Source organism: Pollachius pollachius (genome assembly GCF_949987615.1).
Source record: "Pollachius pollachius genome assembly, chromosome: 7".
In the NCBI taxonomy this organism is placed as follows: domain Eukaryota; kingdom Metazoa; phylum Chordata; class Actinopteri; order Gadiformes; family Gadidae; genus Pollachius; species Pollachius pollachius.
In genome coordinates, this window is record NC_136940.1 from 1,161,060 (window position 1) to 1,177,591 (window position 16,532).

General features: G+C 52.6%; 1 protein-coding gene across 2 annotated transcripts in view; it reads left to right on the plus strand.

Moving 5' to 3' along the window:
- The window catches only part of tgfbr3 (transforming growth factor, beta receptor III), a 56,946-nt gene that overhangs the window by 14,934 nt on the left and 25,480 nt on the right, over positions 1 to 16,532 (plus strand). For both annotated transcript variants that reach the window (XM_079739703.1, XM_079739704.1), the window contains exons 3-4: positions 2,952 to 3,148; positions 10,045 to 10,182. In XM_079739703.1, the coding sequence (XP_079595829.1) occupies positions 2,952 to 3,148; positions 10,045 to 10,182 (335 nt within the window). The remainder of the gene's footprint in view (positions 1 to 2,951; positions 3,149 to 10,044; positions 10,183 to 16,532) is intronic.

The following is a 16,532-nucleotide window of genomic DNA, read 5'->3' on the forward strand; positions in this document are numbered from 1 at the left end:
ACAGAGAGAGACACAGAGAGGGACACAGAGAGAGACACACAAACAGACAGACGCAGAGAGTGGGCGACCAGGTGAAGTGCGGCTGTGGTCCAGCAGAAGCAGAAGGTTTCGGTCCTTCATCCCACATGTTTTTCTCCCAAGCGCTCAGACTAATTGCGAGAGCATATGTGGTTGCGTCGGAGTTCACCTCGGTTTCAGCCCTAAACAAGAAACAAATAAACCCTTCATTCTATTTCAGACGCTGAGCTCAGAGTTATTGATCCTCTGGTTATAAAGCTGTCCACCAGGTCAACGTATCATAATGGCATTTCAAGCCTCTGGTTCTCTGCCTGCTGCTGGCCAGACTGCGCTGGATTCAAATAAAAACACTTTGGAGTCCATCTCGTGTTTCCAGATCATCTTCATTACGACAAGGAGCTCACAGATCACCTCCACAGGCCAATGGACTGGTGCGCTGCTCTGAGTGAGAGGCTGAAACCACTTCCTGTTGTGTTGTGTGCGGGCCCCGTTCTCTTCAGCGCTGCCCCGCCCCCCCGGCGCTGACAACGCTGGAACAAAGACGTCTCACCGCTCAGCTCAGTGTTCTCTAATCTGTTGGCAGCCTTCCAGAGTGGAGTCATGCCATCCTGTTTGCCTGTTGCTTCATATCTGCCTGGAGGGAGGGAGGGGTGAGGTGGGGTGAAGGGGAGGGAGGGATGGGTGAGGTGGGGTGAGGGGGAGGGAGGGGTGAGGTGGGACAGGGGGGGAAAGGTGAGACGGATGGCCTGATGACTGGTGTCTGGCAAAGGTTTGTGGGAGGCCTCTTCAGTGGCGATGTCCCATGATGCATTGGAAAGGGTTACGGTTGAGGCATTAGGTTAAGACGGGGGTTAGGTTTGGATACAGTTGTTGTGGTTAGAATCGTATCTGGGAGCTATGGAAAGCAAGGCTTCATGGGAACGAGGACCAGAAACATCAGAGAAGGACAGTGATGTCACGAAGCGAGGTGAAGACATCTGTCCGGGCTTGGTCTCAGGAGAAGATTCGTGACATGAACCGTGAAGAGGTCTTCTCTCCCAGTGGAGAGACTCGGTATCAGCGCCGCATCAGAAGGGTTAGCATCAGTAGGATTAGCATCAGAAGGGTTAGCATCAGTAGGATTAGCATCAGAAGGGTTAGCATCAGAAGGGTTAGCATCAGTAGGATTAGCATCAGAAGGGTTAGCATCAGAAGGGTTAGCATCAGAGGGGTTAGCATCAGAAGGGTTAGCATCAGAGGGGTTAGCATCAGAAGGGTTAGCACCCTGCTACTGCGGGTTGTGTGTGTATGTGCATAATTTTCTGCCTCCCTCCTTGTTTTTGTTCTCGCTCCAGTAGTAATAGCATCAAAGTATTTTTCTCAGAACTTAAACTGTACCCATGGAGCCTATCTACCATCTACTACGACCAGTTCATCACTATCTGGGAACTACGCCACCGCTTATTTTAGAAAGAGAGAGTGAAGAACAATAACTTCACCGCTATTAATAACTCTTAAATGACTCCGTCTTACACCAAAGAGCCTCGGCTATTTCTCTACCAACTTCCTCCTCCTCCTTCTAATCCTCTTCCTCCTCCTCGCCATACCACCTCCTCCTCCTGCTCCTCTTCCTCCTGCTCCTCCTCCTCTTCTGATGTTGTTCTGATCTGCACCACAAGCCCGTCGTCAGCAGCGATCCAGGTCTGAATTCCAGACTATAATGTCAGGTGGATCGTCGAGGAGGACGTGTTTCTACGGCAACCCCTGGAGGCCACAGTCAGGGCTTATTATGGTCTGTGTGGCCAGGGGAGCGTTAAACCGGGCGCTCTGGCCCACCTTCTGGTTTGACCATATAAGGAATAGATGAAGGATCTATCGAGAGCATCGTGTGTCCTGTTGACGAGAGGCCTGAGGCCCGCCCCGGCTCCAGTAGAGTACAATACTGTACAGTAGAGTGGAGTATAGTAGAATACTGTACAGTAGAGTACAGTACAGTAGAGTAAAGTAGAATACAGTAGAGTACAGTAGAATACTGTACAGTACAGTAGAGTACAGTAGAATACAGTACAGTAGAGTACAGTAGAATACTGTACAGTAGAGTATTGTAGAGTAGAATACATTACATTACATCATAGTACAGTAGAGTATATTATAGTACAGTACAGTAGAATACATAAGAGTACAGTGCAGTACAGTACAGTGCAGTACAGTAGAGTAGAGTAAAGGAGAGTACAGTACAGTCCAGTTGAGTAGAGTACAAAAGTCTATTTTAACCTGTACAAAAGGATCCACTGCAGTCTAAGAGCCAGGAAGTGAGGGCTCCCCAGAGCACACATCAACCTTTGGGTCCAGCGTTCCTCTGAACGAGTTCTCTGTGATCCGATCTGCTGAGCGTCTCAGAGCGACAGCAGATGGGGTTTGATGTGGCTCTCTGAACCCGTTCTATCTCTGGTTCCTGTTGAGTTGTTTCCCTCGCTGACCCCGTTGCAGTTAGGTAGATATCCCGTCTCAAAGGGCTCGCCGCGTTCTGCATCAACGGTAGACCGCTATCTCAACAGATGCTCACAAAGCAGCAATCAGTGCACAGCTCAGCCTGTGAGAGGTACTTAGATAGAACAGAACAACATTGACTATAAAATAACAAAAGGGTGTATTATTCATGTTTGGATATTCATAAAACACAGCACTGCTCTACTCCATGTGTGTCTGAGTTCACCTTCGATGAGTTGGACGTACGTACACTACCTGTCGACCTGACCTCCAGACTTTACAGTATGCTAACCCTGCTGCGCCGCGTGCTAGGATTAGAATGGTTAGCATCACAAGGGTTAGCATTAGAACGGTTAGCATCACAAGGGTTAGCATCAGAACAGTTAGCATCACAAGGGTTAGCATTTGAAGTGTTAGCATCAGTCTGTACAGCGTGCTAACCGGCTGCTCCATGCCCCCCCTAGGCCCTCTGTCCCGCAGCCCGTGTGAGCTGCTGCCAGTCGGGGAGAGCCACCCGGTGCAGGCCCTGCGCCGGAGCTTCGCCGCGCTAGCCGGCTGCGCTAGCCGCTCCACCGCTACACTGCTGCAGGAAGTCCACGTCATCAACCTGAGGAGGAGTGACATCACCGCGGCCGCCGGCCCAAACCACGCCCCCCTGGAGGTGAGTCACCGCTCGACCAATCAGAAACTAGAATACCAACCTACAAGATAAACAATCTCTGTACTGTCTAACCCCTACCTGCTCCTTAATGACCTGTCTCTGTACTGTCTAACCCCTACCTGCTCCTTAATGACCTGTCTCTGTACTGTCTAACCCCTACCTGCTCCTTAATGACCTGTCTCTGTACTGTCTAACCCCTACCTGCTCCTTAATGACCTGTCTCTGTACTGTCTAACCCCTACCCGCTCCTTAATGACCTGTCTCTGTACTGTCTAACCCCTACCCGCTCCTTAATGACCTGTCTCTGTACTGTCTAACCCCTACCTGCTCCTTAATGACCTGTCTCTGTACTGTCTAACCCCTACCTGCTCCTTAATGACCTGTCTCTGTACTGTCTAACCCCGACCTGCTCCTTAATGACCTGTCTCTGTGCTGTCTATGTCTATGTGCTTAATCGGTCTCAACACTACTGCATTGTGGTAAAGCATCCATCCTAGTTGTATAAACAGTAGGTGTGTCTTTTGTACACGAGTGTCCAAAAGGTTCTTGGTTCTACTCTACATTGATCTCTCTCCTGAAGCGCCAGTCAGTGTTAGTGTCGGGCCCCATCGTAGAGAGGCCGTCTCTCTCTCTCTCTCCAGAGTCAGGGCTGATCACCACGCCGTTGCTGCCCGCTGTCGCTAACAGGAAGCCAGAGAAAGGCCAGTGGGCGGGGGCAGGGAGCAAACAGGGTAAACATCCGCTGGAGGGCCCTGGTGGAGGTGCAGGAATGTGGACCGCGATAGCCCCGCTGCACTGCAGAGAGGGGCTCCGGGGGGCTGGGGGGGGAGGAGGTCAGGGTCCTCTGGAGAGCCTCCCGGGGCCGGTCTCGACCCCAACACAACGCGGGCTCCACTGCAGAGCGGCTGTGGTCAGCGCAGTCAGGACGAGCTCTGTTAGCCAAGGGCTAAGGGTTCCCATGATGCACTGCGGCCAGGGAGGAGCACTTGTTAGAGATAAGTTAGTTAGTTAGGTTCTTTAAGGTCCCCAAGGGGATAATTGTTTTCACACAGGCATGTTGCTTTAGGAGGTTAGAGATGGTTAGTTTAGTCGTTAGGTTAGAGATGGTGAAGGTGAGCAACAGGGTGAAGGTCAGAGGTCAGCCTGAGGGGTGCGTAGCGGCTGCACCCCGTGAGTCAGCGGTGGAGCTGTGAGGCTGGAGGCCGGAGGTCAGGGAGCAAGGCAGCGAGCTGGGGCCTGTCTGCTGGGACTGCTGCTGTCAGCTCCAGGGCTGCCAAGACACACACACACCATCACACACAGATACACACACACGACACACACCGTCACACACAGATATACATACACACAACGACACACACACACACACACACACACACACACACACACACACACACCCACACAGATACACATACACATATACACATACACACACATATACACACATACACACACACACATACACATCTCCACACACACACACACACACACACACACACACACCACACACACCACACACACACACACACACACACACACACACACACCAGTGGAGGAGGGGCACAGGTCAACATGCTCTGTATTTAAACAATATGCTCTAATTTTTCATTTCATTCACAATAAATCTTGTACGAATTAAACCTTATTTACACAGGCAACCTTTGGCAAAGGTTGGTGCACATGTTCACTTTGATCAGTGTTGTTTCAGGCAGGTTATCGTGCGATCAGTCTGTTGATGAAACCTGAATCGGATTGAAGCTTCACTTGAGAAATGTCAAGCCCAAAGGACCCAGCTGTCATTGGCTGTGGTTCAACCTCTTCCTGTCGCAGGGAGAGAGAGAGAGAGAGAGGGGGGGGGGGAGAGAGAGAGGGGGGGGGGGGAGAGAGAGAGAGAGGGGAGTCAAGGTGCTTGGGTGTCTGTCAACCTCACCTTCATCTGAAGTCTGTGTGTGTGTGTGTGTGCGTATGCGTGTTTGTGTGTGTGTGTGCGTGTGTGTGTGAAGGCCGTAAGAGGACCTGAGAGTGTGCGTCAGTCCACCTGGCCCTGCTCTCTCCAAGGTCCTCAGTGAGTAGGAGGGTGGGCATGTCTCCCAGCTGTGTGTGTGTGTGTGTGTGTGTGCGAGTGTGTGTGTGTGTGTGTGTGTGTGTGTGTGTGTGTGTGTGTGTGTGTCTCACACTCTGGTTGGCTGCGGGCCACTGTACACCGCTGCGTGCTGATTGGTTTAGAGCCAGAGAGGAGAACACCTTGTGTGATACATTTCTGAGCTTTGTATTTAACATATTTCTAGTTTTTGATATTGACATTATATTTGTATAAATCCTTATTTTTAAGTAGTTACTTTAAAAAGAACCAGTAGAGTTGATCTATTGCAGCGAAGAGTTTGTCAACCTTGAGGTCGACTCTGACTCACGTTACTCTATTCTGCGCTGTCCCTCCGATCCACTGGATCCCCACAGCGTTCCGGAACGCTCCGTCTGGAATTTTAAGAAGGGTTTCCGTACGCTAGCAACCAGCTTTGGTACTTGACCTCAACTGGGGAATCGCGTCCTTGAATACCTGAAGTGAACTGGTCAGGGACCAGCTGAATACCATCAGTGAACTGGTCTGGGACCAGCTGACTTCCATCACTGTTTTACATTCTTCACCGCAGAAAGCTGTTTGTTTTCGTCTAGTGTGTCTTTGGCTTCTGGAGGCGGTCGGGTGTTGACAAAATGAAATTTCCCTTCCAGTCGCCCGCTGAACTGCAAACAAGATGAGTTATGGAATCACTAACGATAAGGATCACAGTTAACCACAAATACGCTTTCAGTCTCTCAGTCTCTCTAATACTGACACCCACCAACTGAGCCACTAACTGAGCTACTAACTGAGCCGCTAACTGAGCCACTAACTGAGCTACTAACTGAGCCACTAACTGAGCCACTAACTGAGCCACTAACTGAGCCACTAACTGAGCCACTAACTGAGCCACTAACTGAGCTACTAACTGAGCTACTAACTGAGCCACTAAGTGAGCCACTAAGTGAGCCACTAACTGAGCCACTAACTGAGCCACTAACTGAGCCACTAACTGAGCTACTAACTGACCCACCAACTGACCCCTCACTCACCCACTAACTGACCCCTCACTCACCCACTAACTAACCCACTAACCGCCCCACTAGCTGAGGGTAAACCAAACCCTGGTCCAGGGGGATAACAACAAGGCTGCTCTGGTTTTCTCCCTGGCTGTGTGTGTGTGTGTGGGCGTTACCAGTGGGTTAATATCACTAATGCATTGTGGTATTGTGTGAGGGTGATTGTATTTGCAGATGATTCAACTTTCTATTGGACTGTTATAATACCTATCTGGTTTAGTCGGAAGTACAGTGAGTATGAGGGGAGAAAGCCAGCAGGATGTGTCAACACACTAAGCTGAGCAGCAGACTATCTGGGATCAGTTTGAATTTCAGCCTGTTGTTTAAAATCGCACACATTTTGTGGCACAACAACTCTTGATTTGACAAAGGTACATCCGGGTGTTTCATACAGAAACCACTCGCAGACGTTGGGTTCGGGTCGGCCGTGCTACTGATAAGTCTGTCAGTTGGTGCTTCAGGGTTTTTCCCCATTTTCTCTCATTGTCTCCGTCTTTCATTGGTCAGAAAGGGTTTTGTTTCTCAGCGATAACAAGCGACGATGGCTACGATGGCGTTTGTGTGGACGGAGCAGTAGTATACACACGTTCCTTCCAGAATGTTCCCTAGCGCTGACCGCCGGCACAAAATAACCAATGTTGAAAACACAAAACAGGAACTGAGTGGTTGTCGGGGGTTTGAGGCGCAGTGCCGGGGTCAGCTCACGGTCTGAGCCCTCCAGGACTTACCAGGAGGCGGCTGCTATCTCTGAGGAACCATCTGATCTCCCCAGCCAGGGAGCACAGCGTTCTACTGCCGCTGGAGCTCAGCTGATGGCTTATCAGCGGAGGGCTGAAGTACCTGTGGAGGGCTGGAACCCGGGACACCACTCCCACTCAGGGACAGCGTTGGACTCCTGGGTTGGGTCTTGTCCTCTGTCTGGCCCGAGCTGCATCAGTGCATCTGTGGCGTGTTACGGGATGTTGTGTTGTGGTGTTGTTGTAGCGGGTGGCCTCTGATTAGCATCAGCGCTTAAGGAGCTAATCCTTCCCCAGATCAGAAGGGGGCGCCGGTGAGAGAGGGCTGCATGTCTGCTCCTCTGTCTGTGGTTAGAGAGAGAGAGAGAGAGAGAGAGAGAGAGAGAGAGAGACAGAGAGAGAGAGAGACAGAGAGAGAGAGTGAGACAGAGAGAGAGTCAGAGAGAGAGAGAGAGAGAGAGATGTCCACCCTCCATCAGTCTGGGAGCCTAGCGTAGAGGGTTTGCTGCCGTGACGATGAGGGAGCAGAGAGAGCAGAGAGCGACCCGCTCTACAGATGTCAGAGACTGAGACATCTGGAGCCGAACTGATAACACCTCGTACTCTTAGGGGAGAGGGGAGAGAGGGGGAGGGCAGAGAGGGGGGAGAGGGGAGATAGGTTGAGGGAGAACTAGAGAGAGAGTTGGAGAGAGAAAGGGAGAGTTGTAGAGAGGGCAAGAGAGGGACATAGAGGGAGGGAGAGGCAAGGAGAGAGAACTAGAGAGAGATCCTGATGCTGGAGGGTAAAATGAATCATCAATGAATCGCGTGAAGGAGAGCGAGAGGTGAGTCGTCCGGTCTGCAGTTCAGCAGTGTTGTGTCCACCCGGGTCCACGCGGCAGAACGGTTCAATTAATAGTTTGTTCCTGCACAGAGCTGAACCCCATCCCTCCCAGATGAGCGTATCAGATTGGAAGAGTTACAGCCATGATGAAAACATTTCAAATCAAGGCCTCTTATTCAGGATAGAAATCCGATGCCTCAACTCAGATAGTATTTTAAAGGCCGAACTCTGCATAATAATAACAGAGCTGCTCGCTGATCTTAGCGGGATAAAGGTGAAGGGTTCCTCGGTCGAGGACTTGAACTCACTTCAGCACGTTCAGGACTCAGAGCGTTCACAGGCCGGTTGAGTTAGAGGGCGAGAATGCGTGTAATGTGACTGACAGGAACCCGTGTAGGTCCAATTAGAGATTCACCGACCCCCCGACGGCCTCACAGGACGGGGCTAACGAGATTAGCTCTGGAACACGGTGGAGCTCAGGAGGCTGGGTGGAGGAGCATCCGTCAGGGCCTCATACACGCTCTGTCTGACGGGCTGCTTTCCGATTCAGCCCAGCTCACAGGGCTGATGATGCGAATGGTTAGCCTTGGGTTAGCCGAGCAGCAGTTGACTTCACATGTAGCTCCGTGGTCGTGTTCAGAAGTCACAGAAGGTACACCAGAAGGCACCTTTGAGGCATTATGCTACTATTCTCCTTTAGCATCAGCATCCAATTGTAGTGGACTAGGAGCTAATATTATGCTATTCTCCTTTAGCATCAGCATTCATATTGTAGTGGACTAGGAGCTAATATTATGCTATTCTCCTTTAGCATCAGCATTTATATTGTAGTGGACTAGGAGCTAATATTATGCTATTCTCCTTTAGCATCAGCATTCATATTGTAGTGGACTAGGAGCTAATATTATGCTATTCTCCTTTAGCATCAGCATTTATATTGTAGTGGACTAGGAGCTAATATTATGCTATTCTCCTTTAGCATCAGCATTTATATTGTAGTGGACTAGGAGCTAATATTATGCTATTCTCCTTTAGAATCAGCATTCATATTGTAGTGGACTAGTTGGGTTCGGGGTGCGCTGGGTTCGGGGTGCGTTGGGTTCGGGGTGCGCTGGGTTCGGGGTGCGTTGGGTTCGGGGTGCGGGTCTCAGCCAGCGCCAGCAGCCAGCGGAGCGAGAGCCGGTCCCACGAGAGGGAGCTGAGTCTGTCACACACCGTCGAGTCTTAATGAGGTCTCAGACCCGGGCACGCCCCCCCGGAGCCCAGTCCCCACAAAGGGCCCAGTGTGGACGGATCAGATAGGAGCCGTGACGCATCAGAGCCGTGCAGCGAGGGAGGAGGACGCAGGGCTTTGTGCTGGGGGGGGGGGGGGGGCAGTGAGGAGCACTAGGGGAAGACGTCCTCCACAACGGGACTCTTTGTAAGAACCCTGCAGGAGAGGTTCCTGTCAGGGATTAATAAAGTACGGTGTGATCTGGGCCTGCGTGCTGCACCGGTGGTTTGATGTGGAGCGTGTCGGACGTGATGACAGAGGGGTAACCTGGGCGACCGAGGCGGTAACCTCGGCTACCGAGGCGGTAACCTAGGCGACCGAGGCGGTAACCTAGGCGACCGAGGTGAAGCCCTGGAGGGCGTTTCATTGTGACGCCCAATAGAGCTGGCTTCTGTCGACTGAAGTGGTTTAAAGGCAGGGAGACGAACCAAAGTGTGAGGGAACGTCTGGGGGTCTCGTTTCCCATCAGCCCCGGGGCGACCCCAGATAGGCCTCTTGAGTCTGTGTTCCCATAATGCATTGCTTCTCCCACACCGATACCTTACCCGGACGGAGCCGTCTTAAAACCAAACGTTATCGATCTGAACTTAGGTTGTATCTTTTAGTCCTTTTAAAAACACTAGCGGGTCTATAGATCTTATCCTAGCTGTCTCTGTTGGGTACGGGAACGGGTTAACCTGCTGATGGTTAGTGCTCGGCACTTGGTTCTATGAACATCCTTGCTGTACCCACAGAGATATACTGTTGTTTCTCCTTCTGACTGATGTACTGGTTGTAAGTCGCTCTGGATAAAAGCGTCTGCTGAACGCCCTGAGCGTAGATGTAGATGGTGTTATCTCCGGTGTCCTACAGCGCCATCACCATGAACCATTCAGACGGACTCCTCTGACCTGTGTGTGTGTTTCCCCCCCCCCCACCCCCCCAGGTGACGCTCCACCTGCGGCCACTGCAGTCGCTGCTGGTCCACCGCAAGCCGCTGGTCTTCGTGCTGAGCGCCCCCCAGCCGCTGGTCTGGGTGCTGCAGGCGGAGAAGCTGGCCCTGGGCGTCACACACACCTTCCACGTGAGTGCTGATCCACCCCTTACCGAGCGGAGCGCCAGCCCATGATCTCAGCGGTGGTCTCGGATGAGCTCAAAGGAGCGCTCCCCTGTTCCTCCGAGCGCTGCCAGTGTGTGTGTGTGTGTGTGTGTGTGTGTGTCTGTTTTTCTACGTGTGTATGTGTGTATGTGTTTGTGTTGAAGGTTGAAATCAATAGACCCCAACATCTGTATCCATCCAGGAATTCCAAAAGGAATAATCCCTTAAATACGTGATCAGCCGACGGCCCGATGCTACAGGAGCGCTGATCAGGGAGGGGGGAGGGAGGGGGGAGGGGGTTAGGTGTAAGGGTGAGGCGTGAGGCTACCCCCCCCCCACAGAGGTGACCCCCTGGTGTGTGAGGATCAACACGGGGTTAACGACGCGTGCAGCGCTGCTTAGCGCCCCAAAATCTGTTAATCCTCGTTACTCGTTAGCAGGGGGAGAGAGAGTCTCACCCCCCCTGCTCTCAGAGAGGGGGGAGAGGGGGGAGAGAGAGTCTCACCCCCCCTGCTCTCAGAGAGAGGGGGGTGAGGCGGGAGAGAGAGTCTCACCCCCCCTGCTCTCAGAGAGAGAGAGAAGGGAGTCTCACCCCCCCGGCTCTCAGAGAGGGGGGTGAGGCGGGAGAGAGAGTCTCACCCCCCCTGCTCTCAGAGAGAGAGAGAAGGGAGTCTCACCCCCCCGGCTCTCAGAGAGGGGGGAGAGGGGGGAGAGAGAGTCTCACCCCCCCGCTCTCAGAGAGAGAGAGAAGGGAGTCTCACCCCCCCCCTCTCTCCGTATGGACAGGTATCCATGTTGCCTGTATGTAGAGATGAAGAGATTGTGATTGGACGGATTAGAGTGAGCGACCGTGTGCGCACAGTTGAGTCCGCCAGAATGCATGCTGGGAAACTTAATGAAATGTTGAGCCGGCGTGTTTAACCCCTCAGAGCGCTGAGACGGAGACCCCAGGGGGCCGCGGGCGGGGACGGCCTGGGGAGCAGGGCTACGGGTGGGGTCACTCTGAGTGGAGGTGTGGGTGGGGTAACTCTGAGTGGAGGTGTGGGTGGGGTAACTCTGAGTGGAGGTGTGGGTGGGGTAACTCTGAGTGGAGGTGTGGGTGGGGTAACTCTGAGTGGAGGTGTGGGTGGGGTCACTCTGAGTGGAGGTGTGGGTGAAGGTGGAAGGTGGAGGTGGAAGGTGGAGGAGTTGGAAGATGGGGTTGATCTGAGTGGAGGTGGAGTTTCAAGTTGGAGTTGGTCTGAATGGAGGTGAGGTGGAGTAGGAAGGTGGAGCAGGCAACATCCTGCGTGGAAATGAATACCACGCATACTTGCATTGCACGCACGCAAACACAGACCCACCCACGCACACACACACACACACACAGACCCACCCACGCACGCACACACACACAGACCCACCCACGCACGCACACACACACAGACCAACCCACGCACGCACACAAGCAGGCACAACATGCAACTACAAAACTACACACAGATGTAGATTGAACATGTGAAACTCAAGCACACAAACACATACCTATCTCCTCCTCCCCTCCTCCTCCTCCTCCCCACCTCCTCCTCCTCCTCCCAACCACCTCCTCAGCACCTCCCCCTCCTCCTCCTCCCCACCTCCTCCTCCTCCTCCCAACCACCTCCTCAGCACCTCCTCCTCCTCCTCCCCTCCTTCTCCTCCTCCCACCTCCTCCTCCTCAGGCCAGGTAGGTGATGGGTGTGGTCGTGACTCACTGAGACTCACTGCGATGCAGGCTGTGTGTCTGTGTGACTGTGTGTGTCTGTGTGACTGTGTGTGTGTGTGTGTGTGTGTGTGTGTGTGTGTGTGTGTGTGTGTGTGTGTGTGTGACTGTGTGAGGAATGCGCTGTGCGTTTTAACGAGCGGCGTTGTGTTGTGATCAGCAGGCTGACGTCAGCAGACGGAGCAGTCTGGCTGTTTGTGCTCAGCGTTTTACGAGCTGCTCTCTGCACATGTTGATTGATCTCGTTAATCACCACGGTAACGTCCTGAAGCATCAACTGACAGATAGGAACTGTCGAGAGTCTCGAGCGCATTTAAAATCCAAGGCAGTATCAGAAATGAAAACTGTTCTATATTAAAACACGATTAAAAAGAGATGAATCATGATTTATGTCAGATCCCTCCTCCCCCTGCCACCCTGCTGACACACACACACCACACAAACACACACACACACACACACACACATACTGACATACACACACACATATACACACAAACACATACACACAATGCACCACCTTCCTTTTCGTTGGTAATTGAAACCATCGGTGACCTCACTGGTTTCTGCAGCAGAGGCCTGCTGGGACACATGCTATTGTTTTATCTGCACACACACAAACACACAAAGTGACACACACACACACACGCACTCGCACACACCCAAGCATGCATGTTTACAATAACACGCATGCGTGAGAGCACGCACGCATGCACACACAGACTCACACACGCACACACACGCAAACACACGCACACCCACAGGCATGCATGTTTACAATAACACACAGATACACCCAGGCACGCACGCATACACACACAGACACACACAGAGACACTTCCAGCCAGGCTATCTCATTGTGTGTCGAGAATGAGGCCCAAATTAACCACAGAGGCATTCATCACCCTGATACCGCAAGACATTTCACTAGGCCATTACCGGCCCCGCCATCAGCCTATTATTATTATCATTGACATTATTTCCCTCCCTCCCTGGCCTCCCTCCCTCTCTCCCCCTGATCTCCCTCCCTCCCTCCCCCTGATCCCCCTCCCTCCCCCTGCTCCTCTTCCTGATGGGGGAGGCCGGCCGGGGCCCCCAGCCTGCCGGGGCCCCCAGCCTGCCGTGGCCCCGGGCCGTGGAGGATTCACCTTCACTGAGCTGATAGGAACCAGGGCAGGGTGGGGGTCCCCTCAGAGGTCAAAGGGCGGGGGTCCTGATGGTTCACCTCTTATCACGTCACAGTACCAGACAGAATATCCTCCAGTCGTGTTCCAGCCGGGCTTCAGACGGCTTTTAGTCTCGATGTGGCGCGTCTCAGAGGTGGCTCAGCCGGGCTTTAGGCGTGTTTTATGTGTGTCTGTCAGGATTTAGACGTGATTGAGCTGTGTTCTTTTATTCAGAAGGCTGGATCATTGTGTCGTATTCTTGGGTCACATCATGGTCTCAGACCAAAGATCACTTGTATTTTATTCCTGGAACATCTTGTGACATCAGGGTTTTACAAGATACTATATCCTGGAGTGATGGTTTATAGTCTCATACAAGAAGTGATGCTGCTGTTTCGGCTTATTGAGTTGCGACCGTGGTGACCGTAACCACGGTAACAGAGTTGTTTTCTCGTGATCGTGTGACTGAATATCTCAACTATTTGAATTCCTTCTCCTCCAGTCAGCTGGCGACTGGAGGAAGATAGAAAACATCCTTCTTCAGACCAGATCTCCGACGTCAGTTTGATTCAGACCTTCTCCTGTTCAGAGCAGCTGTCAACGTCCACAAACCAGATCACATCCTCCCACTGACACCTGCTTAGTCACTTAACGTTAAGAGATAACGCTATTGGTGGTTTCTGCTGCTTCCACAGCACTGGGAGATGTGAGGTCTTACTGGTGGTACTGGGAGATGTCATGTCTTACTGGGAGACGTCATGTCTTACTGGGAGGTGTCATGTCTTACTGGGCGATGTCAGTTCTTACTGGTGGTTCCTCGTGTCTCGTCAGTCTTTGGGAGGTTGGGCTTCGGTTCGACTCGAGTCAAATCAAAACAAGTTTTTCACAGCTTTTATGAATCGCTCTTCAAAAAAGAAAACTTCAAAGTAAAAGTCTCCATGGGCAGCTTGTGTTTCTAATGTGGACACAGCGGGTATTTACTCTGAAGGATATATATTAAAGCCAAACATTCAGGCCTAAGATGTTCCAGCTTTGATACCTCTCACTCCTTCAGCTGCTCAAAGACATGTGCTAGGGAGGGAAGGGAGGGGGGAGAGGGGGGGGGAGACAGAGAGGGGTAAAGAGGCAGAAAGAGGGAAAGAGAGAGACAGAGATAGGAAGAGAGACAGACAGGGAGAGAGAGATGGATCTGAGAGAGAGAGAGGGTGGAGGAAAAGAGAGCGAAAGGGAGAGGTATGATAGAGAGCGCGAGAGAGAGAGAGAGAGAGAGAGGGGAGATGTTAAGAGAGAGAGAGAGGGGAGATGTTAAGAGAGAGAGAGAGGGGAGATGTTAAGAGAGAGGGGGGGTAAGAGAGGGAGGGGTAGGTAGAGAGAGGGGAGGGGGGTAAGAGAAAGAGAGGGGTGGGGGGAGGTAGAGAGAGGGGAAGGGGTTAGGGCAGAGAGTCCCTGACGACAACATGTGAATTCCTGAGGTTTCCAGCCGAGGCCTGGAGCTCATTTAGCTGCTAGGTTCCCCCTCTAATGCCTCCACTAATTACAGCCTGACTGCTATAATGACTGATCAACAGCCTGGCAAGGGAACAGCACCACAGACTGGTAAACAGCCTGGCAAAGGAACAGCACCACAGACTGGTAAACAGCCTGGCAAGGGAACAGCACCACAGACTGGTAAACAGCCTGGCAAAGGAACAGCACCACAGACTGGTAAACAGCCTGGCAAGGGAACAGCACCACAGACTGGTAAACAGCCTGGCAAGGGAACAGCACCACAGACTGGTAAACAGCCTGGCAAGGGAACAGCACCACAGATGTGTAAACAGGCTGGTAGCGGAACAGCACCACATACTGATCAACAGCCTAGCACTAAAACAGCACCATAGACTGATAAAGAACCCATGACCTGAAAGAGGTAACTGGGGTTAAAATGCGTTTTGGTTTGTTTTCTTTCTGAGGTGTTTAGGTTGTGTTAGGGTCGTGTTATGGGGTGTTCTTCAGGGTGTTGGCTGACCTGGCCGTAGACTTTACGTGGTTTTGGCCCTGTCCTCACTGCTATAGTAAACATCTCTAAAAATAAAGGATTCGTAGTTTCCTGGACGGCTGGCCTCGCTGGATTTACTGCTGCAGGTGAGCGGCCAGAAGGATGATGTCCAGAGACACACGGTCAGCTGCCGAGAGCACGCTGGCTCAGACACCACATCTGAACCAGATCTAAAAATACATCTGAACCACATCAACTACATCTGAACCACATCAACTACATCTGAACAAGATACACTACATCTGAACCAGATCAACTACATCTGAACCAAACTACATCTGAACCAAACTACATCTGAACCAAACTACATCTGAACCAAACTACATCTGAACCAAACATGAAAACTAAATTTAAGGAGGTGGAGGAGGGGGAGGAGGAGGAGGTGGAGGTGAAGGAGGAGTAGAGGGCTTTTCTAGGATCAGGATGTTGAGGATGAGGTAGCAGAATCCTCTGGCGTGCGTTGTGTTGAGGCGGGGTCATGCCGGGGGGCTGGATGTCTTAACGTCTGTCCAGAGCGTCCTCAGATAGGACAGAGAGGAGCGGCGGGGAGGGAGCACGATGAGGTAGTGGTCTAGACCGCCTGCTGGACCCACCGGGTCCGGAACCTCCGTGGTCCAGCAGAGTGCTATGGTTCTGAGACGAAGCTCAGGCTCCTGGCTCCACCACGAGCCAGGAGGAGGAGCCAGGAGGAGGAGGAGGAGTAGGAGGAGGAGTAGGAGGGGGAGCCAGGAGGAGGAGTCAGGAGGAGAAGCCAGGAGGAGGACCCCTCGGCTTGGCCCGCTGCTCCCTCCTCCCTCCTGCTCCCTCCTCCCTCCTCATTCATCCCTCTCACTCCTTCATCCTGCTCTGTCCTCTCTCCTCTCCTCTCTCCTCCCTCCTCTCTCCCCCTCCTCCTCCCTTCTCATCTCTCCTCTCTCCTCTCCTCTCTCCCCCCTCTCCTCTCCTCTCTCCCCCCTCTCTCCTCTCCTCTCTCCTCTCCTCTCTCCCCCCTCTCCCCTCTCCTCTCTCCTCTCCTCCTCTCCTCTCCTCTCCTCTCTCCCCCCTCTCTCCTCTCCTCCCTCCTCTCCTCTCTCCTCTCCTCTCTCCTCTCTCCCCCCTCTCTCCTCTCCTCTCTCCCCCCTCTCCCCTCTCCTCTCTCCTCTCCTCTCTACTCCCTCCTCTCTCCCCCTCCTCCTCCCTTCTCATCTCTCCTCTCTCCTCTCTTCTCTCCCCCCTCTCCTCTCCTCTCTCCCCCCTCTCTCCTCTCCTCTCTCCCCCCTCTCCCCTCTCCTCTCTTCTCTCCTCCTCTCCTCTCCTCTCCTCTCTCCCCCCTCTCTCCTCTCCTCTCTCCTCTCTCCCCCCTCTCTCTCTCCTCTCTCCTCTCTCCTGTGTGTTTCACCACAGCGCAGGG